The 17,598-nt window shown below is 42.1% G+C and overlaps 2 protein-coding genes across 2 annotated transcripts; both read left to right on the top strand.

The window, feature by feature from the left end:
• Positions 1–11,405: 11,405 nt before the first annotated feature.
• LOC109189548 lies at positions 11,406–13,785 on the top strand. The gene is made up of 4 exons (XM_019340157.1): positions 11,406–12,046; positions 12,155–12,826; positions 13,151–13,208; positions 13,294–13,785. Exons 1-4 carry the CDS (start codon positions 11,406–11,408, stop codon positions 13,783–13,785), a joined length of 1,863 nt encoding a protein of 620 aa, XP_019195702.1.
• A 520-nt stretch (positions 13,786–14,305) lies between these two features.
• LOC109189547 lies at positions 14,306–15,016 on the top strand. The gene has a single exon (XM_019340156.1). It carries the CDS (start codon positions 14,306–14,308, stop codon positions 15,014–15,016), a length of 711 nt encoding a protein of 236 aa, XP_019195701.1.
• The last annotated feature ends 2,582 nt before the right edge of the window (positions 15,017–17,598 follow it).

Raw genomic sequence — 17,598 nt, 5'->3', positions numbered from 1 at the left:
GCAAGATAGACCTGAGGTCTCTGTCTTTGATGGAAAAGACCTTGTGCTGGAAGAATTTAAGGTGGTCGTCATAAATGTCTGGAACAAGCTTCGCAAAAGGTTGGACGAAACCTCGGTAGAGCATGTTTCATCTTTGCGAGAGATTTTCACAAAAGCTCAAGCCTTTGATAACCTAAGGTCCACGATTTCTGACAAAACATCAAGTGAGTCCCAGTCTTTATCTTCGGCGAAGGATGAGCTCAAGAATGCAGAAGACGAGTTTAAGAGACTCAAGAAAGATCTATTGGGCCAACATAAGATGCTTAAGACTGCAAAAGATCGGGAAGAGGAACTGGAGAAAGAACTGAAGTTAGTTCGCGCCAAGGTGGAGGAATGCGACGCTGCGGTTGCCAAAACGACGGACGACCTGGGCAGCGCCAAGACTACCATTTCGGAGGCTAAGGCTGAGATCACTCGTATTAAGGAACTAATTGTACTGATGCCAGAGGATGAAGAGAGACTAAAGGAGGCAAAGAGAGGCTTAGAAGCATGCAAAGACGATATGCTTAGCTTTAGGCTTTTTTGTTGACTGATGCTCTTTGTCCTTTAGTTTCTCTTTTTGATTGCAAGAAGTTTTGTCATTTCGTTCTAACTTTTGATAACAAAACATTTCTCATTTGTACGCTGGTCTTCTAGCAATAACATCTTTACTTTGATTTATTGGATGATTATCTTGATACAACATTCTTGCAACATGAGTTGGATTTGTTTTGTTATGACTGAACTTAGATAATTTGATTTCTAAGATGCCTACGTACTCCTATCAAGGAGATCAAGCCAAACGTAGTTCAAATGATTTTTCTTTATAAAGTAGAGCCGTTCACAGTTTAGACTCATGCGGGCCAGGAGCGTCTATGATTTGGGCCCACCCATAGACAAAGCGAGATGCATTAGCAGTTTATCCACGTACTGCATTTTTGGTGGATCAGTCATTCATCAAATCTTCATGACTTGTGTTGACACCCCAAGTTTAAGGGTGGTAAAGCTTTAGGAACCTTCCATTAATCGGGCCGATCTTCAAACCATCTTCACTAATTAGCTTATAAGCCCCGCCGGTGTAAACTTCTAAAATCACATAGGGACCATCCCACCTTGAAGTGAACTTGTGGCCGGTTTTTCTCGTGACAATGATGGGCCTGAGAACAGCTAGGACCTTGTCCCCAATTTGAAAGGAACGGGTCCTTACCCTTTTGTTAAAAGCTCTAGACATGCGAGCTTGATAGCACTCCAAGCTTTGTTGCGCCTGCAGACGTTTTTCATCCAAGGCTTCTAGCTCAGCCAAGCGTAGTTTAGCATTTTCTTCATTGGTAAGACCCTCTTGTATGGCTAACCTTAAGGAAGGTATTTGGCGCTCTAGAGGCAAGACCGCTTCTACACCATACACCAAAGAGTATGGAGTACTTTGAGTAGGTGTGCGGTATGTGGTTCTATACGCCCACAAAGCTTCTTCTATTCTGTCATGCCAGTCCCTTTTCGATTTGGAGACCACTTTCTTCAACAAATTGCATAGGGTCTTGTTAAAAGCTTCAGCAAGTCCATTTGCAGCTGCATAGTAAGCTGATGAGTTTCGCTGCTTAAAGTCAAAAAGCTTGCAAATCTTGTCCATCAACTTGTTGTCAAAGGGTTTCCCGTTATCTGTTAAGATATATCGCGGGATACCAAATCGATAGACGATGTGGACACGGAGAAAGTCTACAACATTTTCTTTCTTCACCTCCTTCAATGCCACAGCTTCCGCCCACTTTGAAAAGTAGTCGGTGGCAGCTAATATGTATGCGTGCCCTGCAGATGACTTGGGCGTAATTGGGCCAACCACATCAAGTCCCCAAGCATCAAATGGCCAAGATGCAACTGTTGGGTGTAGAGGTTCTAGTGGCTGATGAATAAAGTTTGCATGATATTGACAAGCTTGGCACCTTCGAGCATAGTCTATGCAATCCTTTACCATTGTAGGCCAATAATATCCCATTCGCTTAATGTGGAAATGCAACTTGGGACCGGATTGATGTGCACCGCAAACCCCAGAATGAGCTTCTTGCATAGCTTGTAAAGCTTCCTCTTCCCCTAGACATCGGAGAAATATTCCATCAAAGGAACGACGATACAATGTCTCTTTATAGTAGATGAAGTGAGGAGATCGACACTTTATATCCACCCTTTTACGGGGATCTTCAGGTAACTTTCCATCAGTGAGGTAGTCAATTAACGGTTGCCTCCAGTCGTCTTTGCCTATATCATAAACTGAGGCAGTAGGGAGTTCAACAGTTTCATCAACTGAGCCGTCTTCATTGAAGATTGGTGGAACCACCCACCTTTGACATACTTGTATTCGGGCTGCAGGATGAGCAATAGTTGAAGCCAATGCGGCTAAGGCGTCAGCTTGCTTGTTTTCTTTCCTCGGTACATGTTCAATTGTGACGTCCCCTAACCATTGCATGAGTATCTTTGCATAGTTGTTATATGGGACTAACTCCGCCTTTTTCACTTCATATAGACCCAACACTTGGTTTATGATCAACTTTGAATCTCCATAAATGTTAATTCTTAGTTGCTTCATGTCAGCCGCTATTTCGAGCCCAAGTATCAATGCTTGATACTCAGCAACGTTGTTTGAACATTGCTCGGTCAAGTTGAATGAATATGGCAACACCTCGCCTTCCGGAGTGACGAAGACAACTCCAGCACCTGCCCCTTCTCTATGCGAAGCTCCATCAAAGTACATCTTCCATGGGGGTAGGACTTCAATGACAAGCACATCTTCCTCTGGCAAATCGTCAGACAACTCCCATTCAGCAGGTATTGGGTAGTCTGCTAGGAAATCGGCCAAGGCTTGCCCCTTGACAGACTTTTGCGGCACATATATAATTTCAAATTGTTGAAACAATAAGTACCACCTTGCGAGGCGGTCGGAGAGAACGACCTTCGCCATCACATATTTCACCGGGTTCGCTTTGGAAACAAGCCGGATGGTATGAGCCTCGAAGTAGTGCTTAAGTTTTTTGATGGTGAACACCAATGCCAAACATAGCTTTTCAATTGGGGAGTACTTTAACTCGTTCGGGGTCATCATTCTACTGAGATAGTAGAGAGCATTCTCTTTCCCCTTGTCGTTTTCCTGAGCGAGCAAGGCGCCCACAGAACTGTCTTGGGCGGAGATATAGAGGATTAGTGGGCGACCGTGAACAGGAGCGGTTAGCACAGGCGGCTTCATCAAGTATGACTTGATACTTTCAAATGCGTTCTTGCATGCCTCATCCCACATGAACGGGATGCCCTTTTACATCAACCGACTAAAAGGTTGACATCTTCCTGCTAGGTTTGATATGAACCTTCGGATGTAAGCCAACTTCCCTTGTAAGCTTTTAAGCTCATGAAGGTTTCTCGGCTCAGGCATCTTCATTATGGCGTCAATCTTTGCTTGTTCAATCTCGATGCCCCTATGTCGAACAGTAAACCCGAGGAACTTTCCAGCAGCAACCCCAAAAGCACATTTCAGGGGGTTCATTTTCAGTTGAAACTTTCGTAGGCGGTCGAAGACTTGCCTTAAATGCACCAAGTGATTTGTGCGCAATTTCGACTTCACAACCAGGTCGTCTACGTAGCATTCGACCATTTTATGGAGCATATCATCAAATATTGTCTGCATAGCCCTTTGGTATGTAGCACCTGGATTTTTCAAACCAAAGGGCATTACTTTGTAACAGTAGATGCCTTTCGGCGTTCGGAATGCAGTTAAGTCTTCATCTTCCGGCGCCATGCGGATTTGATTGTAGCCGGAGGAGCCGTCCATGAATGACAGGATCTCATGCCCAGTCACGGCATCTATCATTAACTCTGTGATAGGAAGCGGGAAGTCATCTTTCGGGCATGCCACATTGAGGTCCCGAAAATCTACGCAGACGCGGATCTGGCCATTCTTCTTGCGCACAGGCACAATACCGGATATCCAGGTTGGATATTTAACTTCACGAATGAAGCCAGCCTCAATAAGCTTATTAACTTCTGTTTCAATCGAGGGAATGAGCTCGGGGCGGAAGCGTCGTTGAGCTTGCTTAACCGGGCGACACTCCTTCTTCACTGCTAAGCGGTGCACAGCTACCTTTGGGTCTAACCCTGGCATCTCCTTGTATGTCCATGCAAAGACATCAATATATTCTTTCAGCAATGTGACATAGATTTCTTCATCTTCATCGGATAGGAGTGCGCTAATGAAGATAGGACAAGGATTTTCAGGCGTTCCCAGATCAACCTCTTTTAATTCGTCCACCGCGGCTCGTACCCCTTCTTCTAACTCATGGGGTGCATCTTCTGCATCTTCTCCCTCAATCGGGGTTTCATCACATAAAGTGATATGGAACGACGATGTCACCTCTCCCTGAGTGGTTGGTGGTACGTCATCACTTGAGCCTACGCTTTCCTCATTCTCTTCTTTATGTACACGAGTGTGTACGATGGGCTTCGGTTGGACTTTCAATACTTCACCGCATGAAACATGAATATATATTTCTCGTCTCATTCGAGAAGGAATCATGCTTCTAAGCCTTTTGGGAGGTTCCACTTCAGCAGGAACATTGGCACTGTCTTTAACAACTTGGACAGCTCCAAGTTGATCATGCATTGACTTTCTCTTTAGGGCTTTAGGACTTGACCCCAGTCTATCAAAGACTGAGCGTCGAGAGTCCGCCTTACCGATTCGGTCGAAGACTGACTTCTTTTTGTCTTGCCCATTATCATTGGTAGGAATGAGCTTTGGGTCATACTCGCTTCCCTCCGCGGAGATACAATTACTTGCAGCCCTGTTTATAAGAATTCGCACTGGTTTAGGGGGAACATAGCCCAACCCTTTGCGCGTTTGAGGTTCTTGGTGAATCGCCTTGCCTTTACCACCGGCTTCTGGGATAAGCTTTCCGAACTTCTGTGGCTCGTTGGGGTTATAGCCAGCCTTGGCTAGAAGCTTATAAGCGTTAGGGTCGAAACCCTCAGTACGCTTTGCGGGGAATATTTGGCCCACTTTGTCACCACATTTCTCTTCGGATGATTTTGCTGCATTTGTTTTGAGTGTATCAATCCTCGCAAGCGGGAAGATGAGTTTTGTGTTGTGTTGATCCCCCTCTACAACTTGTTTTCCCTTTGACTTCGATCGGGAAGGTGGATCGTCATTGTTTCCCTCAATATCTTCAACAATAACTTGTCTTTTAATGTAGAACTTTGCATCTGCAAAGTAAGACTCAGCCTCTGTGAAAGGGCTTTCATCGGCGACAACCTTTTCAACTACGCCGTTCTTTTCAAACATGAGGCATTGATGCCAAGACGAGGGTACCACTCCATTTTCGTGTACCCATGGCCTTCCAAGTAACAAGTTATAAGATGTCCTTGCATCTATGACATGGCAGAGGACCCCTGAACTTAGGTTTCCAATTCTTAAGTCAAGTCTGATGATGCCGATTGCTCTTTGCCCTCCTTGGTTGAAGCCTTGTATCATTAGACGACTTTGGGCAAGCTCATTTGTAGATATACCAAGGTCCTTCACAGCTCGGAGGGATAAGATGTTGACAGCTGAGCCTTGATCAACCATAATTCTTTTAAGCCTTTGCCCACGGGTATAGCCTTCAACAAATAGTGGGCAATTGTGTGGCGTGCCTCCAAGTAACAAGTCTTCATCCTTGAAGGTAATTTCTGTGGAGTAGGAAGTAGCCTTATGCATTAGCACTTCCTCATCCCCGATGTGTTTAGGAGATGAACATTCCCCTCCGTCTTCTGGCTTGTCATTCGTATTTAGGCAGGAGCTAGAAGTGCCTGCCCCTTGAAGATCAAATCCCTTTGGCATATATTGAGCCAAAGGAACTGGTGCACGTGTTTGTTTGACATGTCCCTTCGTCTTTGATTTGCGAGCATGGGTATTTTTTGAGGTTTTCTCAACCCAACTTTTCACTATGTGCTTTTGATGCTTCACTGGCTCGAATTTCTTCTTTCTATGAGTGACAATCACCCATTTACCTTCGGATGCGTTATCATTCCACTACAGTTCTGAACTTTGACCGACAGCGTGCTTAACAATGAAGGGGAGTGGACGTTTCCGTTGTTTCCCATCTTCCTTTTCAGTACACAGCGGAGCGAACCGTCCGGGTGTAATCGAGATTTGATTTGAGCTTGCTTTGGCATCGGCAAGCTCGATTTTTCCATCTCTGGCCAGTGCCATTACTTTATCTTTGAAGATAAAACACTTCTCAATCGGATGACCAAGAAGACGATGGTACTTGCAATAGTGTGGATCATCCACCCTTGAAGCTTCCTCAGGACGTTTCATTTCTGGCAACTCAATGAGTCTAAGTTTGAGTAGCTCATCAAACATGGGAGATACATCGGAATCCATGAAAGGATAAGTCTTCTCCTGCCTTTCTTCAATTGTCGGCCTTCTACCACCCCTTGATGGGCCAGAAAATGGTCTTGGCCTAGGCCTTTCAGTTGCCTTAGTGAAGACTGTCATAGGAGTAGCCTTCACATTCATCACTTCTTTCTTTTCCTGCTTTGGAAAAGGTTTGTTCCACTTTTTAACTTCTTATTTTCCAGGTGCATTGGAGGAGCTAGGCAAGTTCAATATGTTGAGCCCTCCGCTGGCTTCGATGCTCAATTCCATGTCGTGAGCACGACTGGATAACTCCTCAAAGGACTTTGGCTTAATCCCTTGTAGGATATAGGAGAGTTCAAAGTGCATTCCTTGGATGCACATCTCAATTGCAGAACTTTGGGATATTCTTTCTTTGCAATTCAGGCATAGTTCCCTCCACCTTTCGATGTAGGTACCGGCGCGTTCACCCTTCCATTGGCGAGTAGTAGTGAGTTCCAAGAAGCTGATCGTTCTCCTTGTGCTATAGAAACGAGTTAAGAACTCACGTTCCATATCATGCCAGCTATCAATGCAGCCGGGCGCAAGGTCAGTGTACCAATCAAACGCAGTTCCCTTTAATGAACGGACAAACTGTTTTACCAATAGATCGCCATAAGTCCCTGCATCATTGCATGTCTCCACAAAGTGGGCAATGTGCTGTCGGGGATTTCCCTTGCCATCGAATTGCTGGAACTTAAGAGGTTGATAGCCGTAGTGCATTTTCAATTCCTCAATTCTTTGTGTGTAGGGCTTAGCATAGGAATATGAAGGTTGTCCTTCATCCAACTTGCCTTTGATGGCCCCCATTATGTAGTCCTTCAACTGATCCACCGGTATCATGCCTTCGGTAACTGGAATAGTTTTCTCAGTTGCAGGTAAGTGGGAAGCAGCTTCTCCTACCACATGGCTAACATGAGGTGGTGGTGATTGCTGACCAACCTCTTCTTGCCCTTCAGGTTGCTTTCCTGGAGCACGGCTTCCTTGCTCCTCCATGATGCTTCATATCCTATTATCGAGGGTGTTAAGCCGTTTCTCTTGATTTTGGAGAGTGACAGCCATTCCTTCCAGAGACTTAGCAATTCTAGCTAATTGCTCCTCCACAGACTCTGTGTTCGTCGCCATGGCCGGCATGACGTTGTAGACATGCGACCACTCAGGTGCAGTCTTCCATAATGGATGTGGCGGTGTTACGGGGGAAGTGCTCCTGCTACTAGCGTTCCCTTGCATAGAAGTTGGACTACCACCATCGGTAGCTCCCTTGGGAGAGGGTGCACTTCCAGCAAAAGCAATTGCCTTTGAGGCAGCAGGGGCCTTGTCGAGCCTTCGAACCACCCGTCGTGCCATGGACTGAGGTTCAGGTACTCGGACCCCCAAATCCTTTGCGCGGTTCCTTATCAGCGGACCTTGCGTTTTCTGAGTTGTGCCAGGGCTAGCTACAAGCGTAGACTTGGACTTGGTAGTTTGGGCATAGGTCCTCCTGAACATGGGATTGTTCGATGCCATTTGATGCGCAGGTAGAGATATAGTAGTAGAGAGATGAGAGGCAGAGACGTCCCACTGGGCGTGCCAAAATATGTAAACGCGAAAAACTTGAATTGTATATATTCAAAATTCAAAGTATCGGTTACAATGAAGTATGTATCAATCAAGAAGGGGTACAATCTCTGAATATGAGAAGTCCTCTGATTCTCTACTAGAAGTATGCCTATTAGAACTGTGCTGAATCCGGAATATGTCGAATTGGAAGTGTGCCGAGTTCAGAGTATGCCAAACTTGAAGTATGCCGAGTTCGGGGGTATAGCCGAACTGGAAGTATGTCGAGTTCCTTGTTGGAAGTGTGCTGAGTTCAGAGTATGCTAAACTGGAAGTATGCCAAGTTCGGGAGTATGCCGAACTGGAAGTAGTTCCTTGCTGAAGGGCCTCCGGAGTTATGTAGCTTGTTCTTCAATGAAGGGCTAATATGCAGCTTGATCTTCAAAGAAGGGCTTCCGGTGTTCAAGTGGCGTGTTCCTCAGCGCGGTATACGCAGTACAACTGCGGGCGTGTTCCAGACGATATCCTGGAGAGATTTCGGCAGAGCTTCAATATGTAGATTTCCAGAGCTTCATTCTTTGAAAATGAACCCAATATTTATAGTGGTGAGGGTGAGGGAAAATCTCCAACCAACTCTCAATTCCTTATTTAATTTAATTATTTTAATTAAATTAAGGAACGTATCGGGACACCATTGCGTCCAGGTTCATCATTTCATTAAATTTCAAATAATATCAAATAATCCAATTTCCTCAAAATTATGTAATCCACATATAATTTTGATGGGCCAAGACCAAGTCAAACCCGCTAATTAGGCAACCCAATTCATCCAAGCAGTCTGGTTCGACTCAATTAAATATTTCACCAACTTGGGCCCAATAATCCAACATCCAATTACATTTAATTAAGTAATTAAACTAATTAATTATTCAATGGGCCATTTAATTAACCCAATTAAATAAATATTAGTCCAATTAGCTCAATTAAAGTAATTAATTTAGCAATCAATTACCCACCACGGTCCAAGAATATTATTTAAATTTTTCAATGCCTACAATGTGAACCATAAATAAAATTTATATTTTTAATATACTAAAGGTACATTATTTATGTAAACATAAAATACATTTTTGAATTCCACACAAATGTACAATATATTGAAAGTACATTTTTCAATACAAAAATAATGTACCTTCAGTACAATAATAATGTACCCTTAATATATTAAAAATGTACATAATATTCATGGTCCACACAATTGTGTGGACCATGGTCCATGCAATAATTTGCCAAGTGCAATAAAAGGCCTTATATCATATTTAGAAATTAACAAATTTTTATAACCAAATTTTAAATTCAATATATGAGTACAAAAATATTAATGTCAACTAAATTGAAATATATTTTAACATTTTTCAACAATTTATAAATACAAAACTAATCATTAAAGAAAGCTTATGTGCTTTCCTAGATGCAAATCAAAATCATCAATGACTTCTTACGTGGCTCTAGTAACTGCTCAATTTGTTTTTTTTTTCTTTATTTTTTTTCACTTCCTAATAAATGTTTTTTTAGACAACATTATATACAAAATTATTATAAAATTGATTTAAAAAGAATAAAAGAACAAAAGCACTTGTGAAGTACTTGCACAATCGCACTAAAGTATCGATCAAAGATCCGTACTCCGCCTAGCTAATAGGTAATCAGGAGCCTTAAATCCCTTTGTAAATAAACAATAAATACATATACATAAATTAAAAAATAAAATCAATTTTTATTAAAAGGAAGGGAATACCCTACATATACACACTATTTGCCTCAAATGAGGTTCGAACCTTACTCCGCTTGAACCTTAAAATCAATCTTCTTCATATAATAAACCTAATAAACTAATTATTAAACATTCTCTCTCTAGGGTTTGCTAGAGCTTTTTCTCTTTCCTTCTAGGGTTTTGCCTAGTATCTACGTATCTACATACGGTTTCCGGCACCAATCAGCATCAACGAGTCTTGAGGGAAGCAGTTTGGTAGTAGATGGATCGACGACAGACTACGGATGCTGAGGATGAGCTTGTTGAGGGTTACGCGGGGAATCTCGCTACATGACGAGGATGATCTGCTGGTTCCGGTTGGCGACACTATTGCGGCAGGGCCAGAAGGTCAACGGAAAACTTGGGTCTTGGTTGGGCGGTTTTTAACACGCCGGATGGTGAAGATTGAATTCATGCAGCAGGTTATGGCCGAGGTGTGGTAGCCGGTGAGCGGTGTGCAGGTTTCGGAACTACAACCTAATCTTTTTATGTTTGTGTTTTACCATCAGACAGATTTGCAGTGTGTAACTGATGAAAGGCCATGGTCATTTGACAACCATACGCTGGTTTGCCGGCCGGTGGCGAAAGGGGTGTTGCCGGTGGATGTGGTACTTGATAGTGTTGACATGTAGGTTCAGGTTCACGGCCACCCAATGGGTTATACGTCAGTGGTGATTCATGAACAGGTGGGAAACTTTCTGGGCAAGTTTGTGAAGGCGGATGAGAGGTTTGATGATCGGCCGTGGAAGGCTTTCTATCGGATCCGTGTTAGTATTCCGATAGCCAAGCCGTTGCGACGGCGGATGAGGTTTGCGAAGCGAGATAACACGTGGTGTTGGGTAAGTTTTGAGTACGAGAGGCTACACACTTTCTGTTTCTTTTGTGGCTTATTGGGTCACTCGTACAAATTTTGCCTGCAAGCAAGAAACTCAACACTTACAGTGGATCAATATCCGTACGGGGCTGAGATGAAGGCGGGAATGCGGCGTAGGCCGAGGCCGGTTGGCCATTCTTGGCTTATTCCGGTTGGGGGGAAGAGGGAGGAGGGGGTGGTTGGTGGTAGTACAGGTGCTGTACCGTAGGGCCGCCGGTGGTGGAGGAGGGGTTGACGGTGGGGCCCAAGTGGCGGAGGGAGGAGGGGCGGGAAGGTGAGGGTGGTGGGGTGAGTGGGGGTGATGATTTGACAATGACAGACATTTCAAAAAACTTGTTGATAGCGGGTTCTGGTTCCCAGACCCGCCCATCATTATTAGTACGTTGAGCAGGAACTATCGTGGCTTGGGTTATCCACGAACAGTTTGGGAACTGCAGGTTCTGGTATCCAAGAAGAAACCCGATTTTATTTTTTTAATGGAAACGAAGGTTGGTAGAAAGCATGCTGAGCGATTGTGTGTGAGTCTGGGGTTTGATGGCTTGTTCTATGTGGACATGAGGGGTTTGAGTGGAGGTTTGGCCCTGCCTTGGAGAACGAACAAGACAGTTAATCTTTTAAGTTACTCCAGGAATCACGTGGATGTTGTGGTACGGATGGATGGTTTCGCGCCTTGGAGGATGACGGGCTTCTATGGTTTCCCGGATTGTGGTAGTAGGGAGGCGTAGTGGAATCTGTTAAGGGACTTAAGGCCTCGTTCTATGTTGCCTTGGGTAGTCTTGCGGGATTTCACCGATTTGCTGTTTCAGTATGAGAAACGGGGCCGGCATAGACACCCGGAACCTCTATTGCGGGGTTTTGGGGAAGCCTTGGAGGATTGTGGTTTGATGCAGATCCCATTGATTGGCTATCAGTTTACTTGGGAGAAGTGGAAGGGAACGAAGGATTGGGTTGAGGAGAAGCTGGACAGGGTTGTGGCGAATGAGGATTGGCGTGCTGTGGTAGAGGGGGCAAGGGTCTATAATATACAAACGAGGAGGTCGGACCATTCGGCCCTTTTTCTGGATGTTCGACCAGGTATGGGGACTCGGGTTGGTCATAGGAGCTTCCGTTTTGAGATGGCCTGGTTGTTGGATGGGGGATGTAGGGAGGTGGTGAAAGATGCGTGGGGTCGTGGTGTTGAGGAGTTGCAGGCCCGCTTGCAGAGGTGTGGTATGAAGCTTCAACGATGCGGCGGTGATCGTTTCCATATGTTTGGGGAACGGATCGCTGGTCTCAAGAAGCAACAGATGAATTGTAGGGGGCGCATGGATCTACAGGCTTTAGCTGAGTTCCGCCGTCTTGAAACTGAGCTAGTAAGGCTTGAGAAGAAAGATGATGTTTTTTGGAAGCAGAGAGCCAAGTAGCACTGGCCTTGGAGGGCGGATGCGAATACACGCTTCTTCCACAGGTATGCTTCTGCTCGTAAACGTAAGAATACTATTTTATGCCTGAAAGATGACTTGGGTAGGTGGGTAGATGGTGATGCTATGAAACCTGATGTGATGAGTTATTTTAATGATATTTTTACTGCTAATCCGGCTGTCAGTGATGTGGCGGATTTCTTTACCTCTATCCCTACCCGGGTAACCCAGTCTCATAATGAATGGTTGGATCGGCCCTATGATCCGAGGGAGGTAAGGGATGCTTTCTTTGCTATGTTTTCGGATAAGGCCCCGGGGCCCGATGGAATGAACCTAGGTTTTTATCAGCAGTTTTGGGATATTGTTGGGGCGGATGTCACTGATTTTGTTCTGGAATGTTTAAATTCGGGATCTTTGCCTGCTGGTCTCAATGAGTCAAATGTAGTTTTAATCCCTAAGAAACAGTCCCCTGAGATGGTAACTGACCTGCGCCCGATTGCATTAAGTACTGTGGTGTATAAGATAATTGCCAAGGTTATTGCTAATCGTCTGAAGCCTTTGTTGGGTGATATTATTTATGTATCGCAAAGTGCTTTTATCCTAGGCAGATTGATAACGGACAATATTTTGGTGGCTGCTGAGGTGGGACACTTTTTGAACAGGAAGCAGTTGGGCAGAGTTGGGAGGGGGGCCCTGAAATTGGATATGGTTAAGGCTTATGATAGGAGGGAATGGACTTTTCTGAGAAAAATGCTAATAGCCTTGGGGTTTCAGGATAGGTGGGTCAACTTGATTATGGAATGTGTTACAACGGTATCCTACAATATTATGATTAATGGTGTGTCTGGGGGGTTAGATAACCCCCTCACGCGGCTTCCGCCAGGGGGATCCCTTGTCCCCATATTTGTTCATTATTTGTGCGGAGGGGTTGTCATTGTTGTTGCAGCAGGCCAAGGATAGGGGTGTTGTTCACGGATTTAGTGTGGCGAGGGGGGCGCTTGCGCTCTCACACCTTTTTTTCGCGGATGATAGCCTTCTGTTCTTTAAAGCTAATATTCTGGTCAAACCATTAACTATCATAAATCTAATGTTTGCTTTAGTAGGAACACTCAGCTTATGGAGAGGAACTCGGTGGCTGTGGTGTTTGGGGTGCAGCAAGCGGTGAATTTTGGAAAGTATCTGGGTTTGCCGGCTTTTGTAGGAAGAAATAAACGTTCTGTTTTGCATATGTGGAGGATAAGGTCAGGCAAAGGATTGGAAGCTGGAAAAAGAAACTACTGTCACGTGCTGGGAAGGAAATTTTGCTGAAATCTATGGCACAGGCCATGCCTACATTTACTATGAGGTGTTCTTACTACCTAACTCGTTGTGTACGAGTCTTGAGCGTATTATGAACAGGTTTTGGTGGCGCAATGGGAAGGATGGAGGTGGGATTCATTGGCTGGCGTGGGACAAGCTGTGTAAGCCGAAGAAGTTTGGAGGGTTGGGTTTCAAGGACTTAAGGGCTTTCAATGTGGCAATATTGGGCAAGCAGGGGTGGAGGTTCCTCACAAATCCCCAGTCTCTGGTTGCCAGGGTTTACAAGGCCAGGTATTACCCAAATTCTGATTTTTTGGGTGCCACCGTTGGAAATAATCCAAGTTTTTTGTTGGAGGAGTATTATGGCCGCTCAGGACCTGATTTGTCGCAATATAAGGCGTTGAATTGGGAACGATGTTTCTACTTTAGTGTGGGGTGATCCGTGGTTGATGGGGGATTCTACTCCAAGGATTTTATCACATAAGCCGCAACATTTGGGTGAGGTGAGAGTTTTTGGATTAATAGACCCAACATCCTCATCATGGGATGTCCCTTTGCTAAATGAGCTTTTCTCGCCCGGTGAAGTTGAGTGTATAACTAAGATACCGATTACCCCAGCCTATGATGATTTGTGGTATTGGCATGGGGACCCAAAGGGGGTTTACCTAGTCAAGGGCGCTTACCGTGATTTGATGGGAACCATAACTATACCCCCAAATGGCTTCTCATCCTGGAACAGAATATGGAGTCTAAAGGCACCCCCGAAGTAGAAAACTTTTTTGTGGAGAGCGGTGAGGGAAGTGCTTCCCACCACCACGAACTTATATAGTAGGAGGGTAGATGTACCTTTAACATGTCCTTTGTGTGGTCTACATCCTGAAAATATTTTACATTCTTTGGTTCAATGTGATTATTCTAAATGTTTGTGGAATATTTCGGGCTTAATGGTGCAGTGTACGATGGGAGATGGTTTTGGTGCATGGTTTGAGTCGCTTTTACGCAGTGTTGATGAGAATCATTTTACTGCTATGGTGGCTATCATGTACCATATTTGGTTGCAACGTAATTCAGCGGTATGGGATTATAAGGTGGGACTCCCCTGGCATGTGCATGCGACAGCCGTGGCATCGTTCGATGCGTGGCGTAAGGCAGTGGGAACAGAACCTCGGCAGCATGAGGCGTCCGCGCCAACAGTGGCAGTTGGTCAGTCCACAGGCCAGCTGTTCTGCTACTTTGACGCTGCCTATGTTGCGCCGGATGGTGAGGGTGCGTATGGCCTTGTTCTCCAACATGCGGGTGGCGAGTTTTTTGCGGCAAAGAATGGACTACTACCACCATGTCACGGACCTTTTATGGCGGAGTCTTATGCGTGCAAGGAATCCCTATCTTGGCTACGGGAACGTGGAGTTATGGAGGTTGTGCTTCGGACGGATTGTTTGAACCTACGTCACACCCTTTCTTCTTCAGCAGCGGAGTTTCACTCTTATGATGGTGTAGCTGTTTCAGCATGTCGGGATTTAATGAGTCTTTTACATTCTTGTTCTATTATTTGCATTCCTCGTTCGTCTAATGTTTTAGCACATTCGTTAGCTCAGGCAGCCTTATCTCAGGCAAACTCCATGGCGTGGGAGGATGTTCCTCCTGCGTTTATTTCGACTTTGGTTGATTAATTATAACATCATTTACCTTTCAAAAAAAAAACCTAATAAACTTACAATTTCATTGTAAATAGGAATATTAAATAGAATAAAAACACAATTAAAAATCCTAATTCATAACTCTTAAACAACAATATAGTTAACATTTAAATAGAATTAAAATTACAGTTTAGCCTGATTAATGGAATTAAAATATATAAAACCCTAATTTTCTCATTGTTCATAAGTCTCTTCTCATCCATCATTGACTCAAGAATTAGGGTTCAAGGGTAATCAAGTTTAGGTGGTTGATTTTGAAATTCAGGTAAGATTTATGTCTACTCAAAATTATTTTAACCTCATAAGAAATAAAAAAAAAAATTATATGTGCCTATATGAAAATCTTTTTCCTCAAATAAAAATCTAGCTATTTCGTTATTTTTGAGTAATTGTTATGTGATCCATGATCTTCGTGAATATTGTGTATTATGTGAAAATTGTTTGATGAAGATTGTTGATTATCATGTGAGTTTGATCCGTGTATTTATCAATATATATAATTTAAGACCATAATGCTTATATACATTTTCGTAATATGTATGTAAAGGTGTATGTGCATAATCTGCGTATTTATAGAATTGGCAATTGGAAGTTGGTTTTGTGTCATGTGTTATATATCAGCATATGATGATTAACGTGTTACATATGTATACTTAGTATGTTCTGGACAATCCCGTATAACACCTCTTGTATTTATAGTACAAGAATTAAGTATAAAATATTTGTTTATGGAAATTTGTGAAATATTTCGTATGTGCTAAATTTTAGTATTTAATATTTATGCAAATACTTGATTATGTGATTACCCATTATTGTAAAATTATATTTGTGGTGTGCAATATGAAGATTTTGATTCTATTGTCTTCCCAAAATTTATTCACCACATAAGAAGCAACAACCTTTTTCCTAATTGCTTACGTGAAAATCTTTTCCTTAAAAATAGATTTTTGTTATTTTGAGTAATTGTTATATGATTTATGATCTTCCTGAATACATATGACAATTGTTGGTTATGCCGCGATGTTGAGTACGTGAATTTATTTGTTGAATATGCACTAGTTTAACATGTTGAACAATACGCATATGTGATTCCATATGACTAGTTATTATTTAAGACTTGAAATATGTTCACGTGTCTTAATGCTCTAGGCCTATAGACTTAAAGAGTTGTATATTTAGCATAAGTTCGGCAGTATATATATATATATATATATATATATATATATATATATATATATATATATATATATATATATATATATATATATATATATATATATATATATATATAGGTGTGCCAATTTGCAGGTTTCACATATAACATGATAGTTAATTATGAAATATTATCATATATGATAGGCTTGTTATTATGTAATTGTGAGTATTTGGTGTATTATGTCTTAGTACAATGATTAGGTATAAATCTTGTATATATGGTATTTGGCTCATGACATGCAAAATTTTACATTAAATGTTTATATCCAATCGTGAATATGGTTCACCTGTGTTGATATATGTGTATATATGTTTTATAATGATTGTATGGATATTCGAATTTGCACACGCGTGGTATTAATCTCTTATTTAGGTATATAAATAATTATATTTAATTGCATGTTCGGTGCAACTTATGATCCTATATGTTTAAATCATTATAAATTATTTAAATAATGAATATGCCGTGAGTAAGATGTCTATGCTGTGTTTATATTCATATAATGTGAATTGCATGTTGTAGCCTTATCATTCGGTATATTTTGTTAGTACAATAGTTAGGTATAAACCCGATATCTATGGTATTTGGTGATATATTCCCTTTGGGCATGATAATTAGTACAAAGGTTATAGACATATGGGTGTAAGGATTTTTAAGTTTGAATGTGCAACGAGCCGAATTCCCTTCCTTTCTTTGTCAAATCGAATACCGTTTCGTTGAGAAATTCTTTCTACCACTTCAAACTTCGTTCTTGATCCCTCATTCCAAACAATTCCGGGCCAGATGGCAACCTTACTTCCTAAGTTACAACTTTGATGACTTTGATCATATCCATATTTAACGTTGCCCTCAAGTTTGAAACCCAAAACTTCCAATCCTCTTTCCCCTTTTTGGAACCTAATATTTCCCAAAACCTAGTATATATATATATATATATATATATATATATATATATATATATATATATATATATATATATATTCGCGTAAAATATTTTCCCTATATATTATCGTACTAATTCTGACTCTTTATCCCTAAAATTATTTCTAAGCTTCAAGGACGAAGCTTCTTGTAAGGGGGGTAGAGTGTAACACCCCATATTTTCTTAAATATTTATATTAAATATAAATATTTTCCAAATAGAACTAGTTACTTATAATTAAATATTTTGCTATATATATATATATATATATATATATATATATATATATGTGTGTGTGTGTGTGTGTGTGTGTGTCACTACGGGCTTTGGTTAAATTATTTTATAAAATATGATTTTAAATGCCCAAATCTTGTGCCTAATATATATATATATATATATATATATATATATATATAT

Source organism: Ipomoea nil, unplaced genomic scaffold, assembly GCF_001879475.1.
Source record: "Ipomoea nil cultivar Tokyo-kokei standard unplaced genomic scaffold, Asagao_1.1 scaffold1558, whole genome shotgun sequence".
Lineage (NCBI taxonomy): Eukaryota > Viridiplantae > Streptophyta > Magnoliopsida > Solanales > Convolvulaceae > Ipomoea > Ipomoea nil.
This window is presented reverse-complemented; position numbering and strand designations above follow the sequence as displayed.

Bases quoted from the DNA above. Each gene is read 5' to 3' on its own strand.
- LOC109189547 (XM_019340156.1), top strand. From the start codon at position 14,306: ATGGGAGATGGTTTTGGTGCATGGTTTGAGTCGCTTTTACGCAGTGTT.
- LOC109189548 (XM_019340157.1), top strand. From the start codon at position 11,406: ATGTTGCCTTGGGTAGTCTTGCGGGATTTCACCGATTTGCTGTTTCAG. The intron at 12,827-13,150 runs GTGGGTCAACTT...TTGCTTTAGTAG, and splicing joins GCCTTGGGGTTTCAGGATAG to GAACACTCAGCTTATGGAGA. The intron at 13,209-13,293 runs GTGAATTTTGGA...GGATAAGGTCAG, and splicing joins TGTTTGGGGTGCAGCAAGCG to GCAAAGGATTGGAAGCTGGA.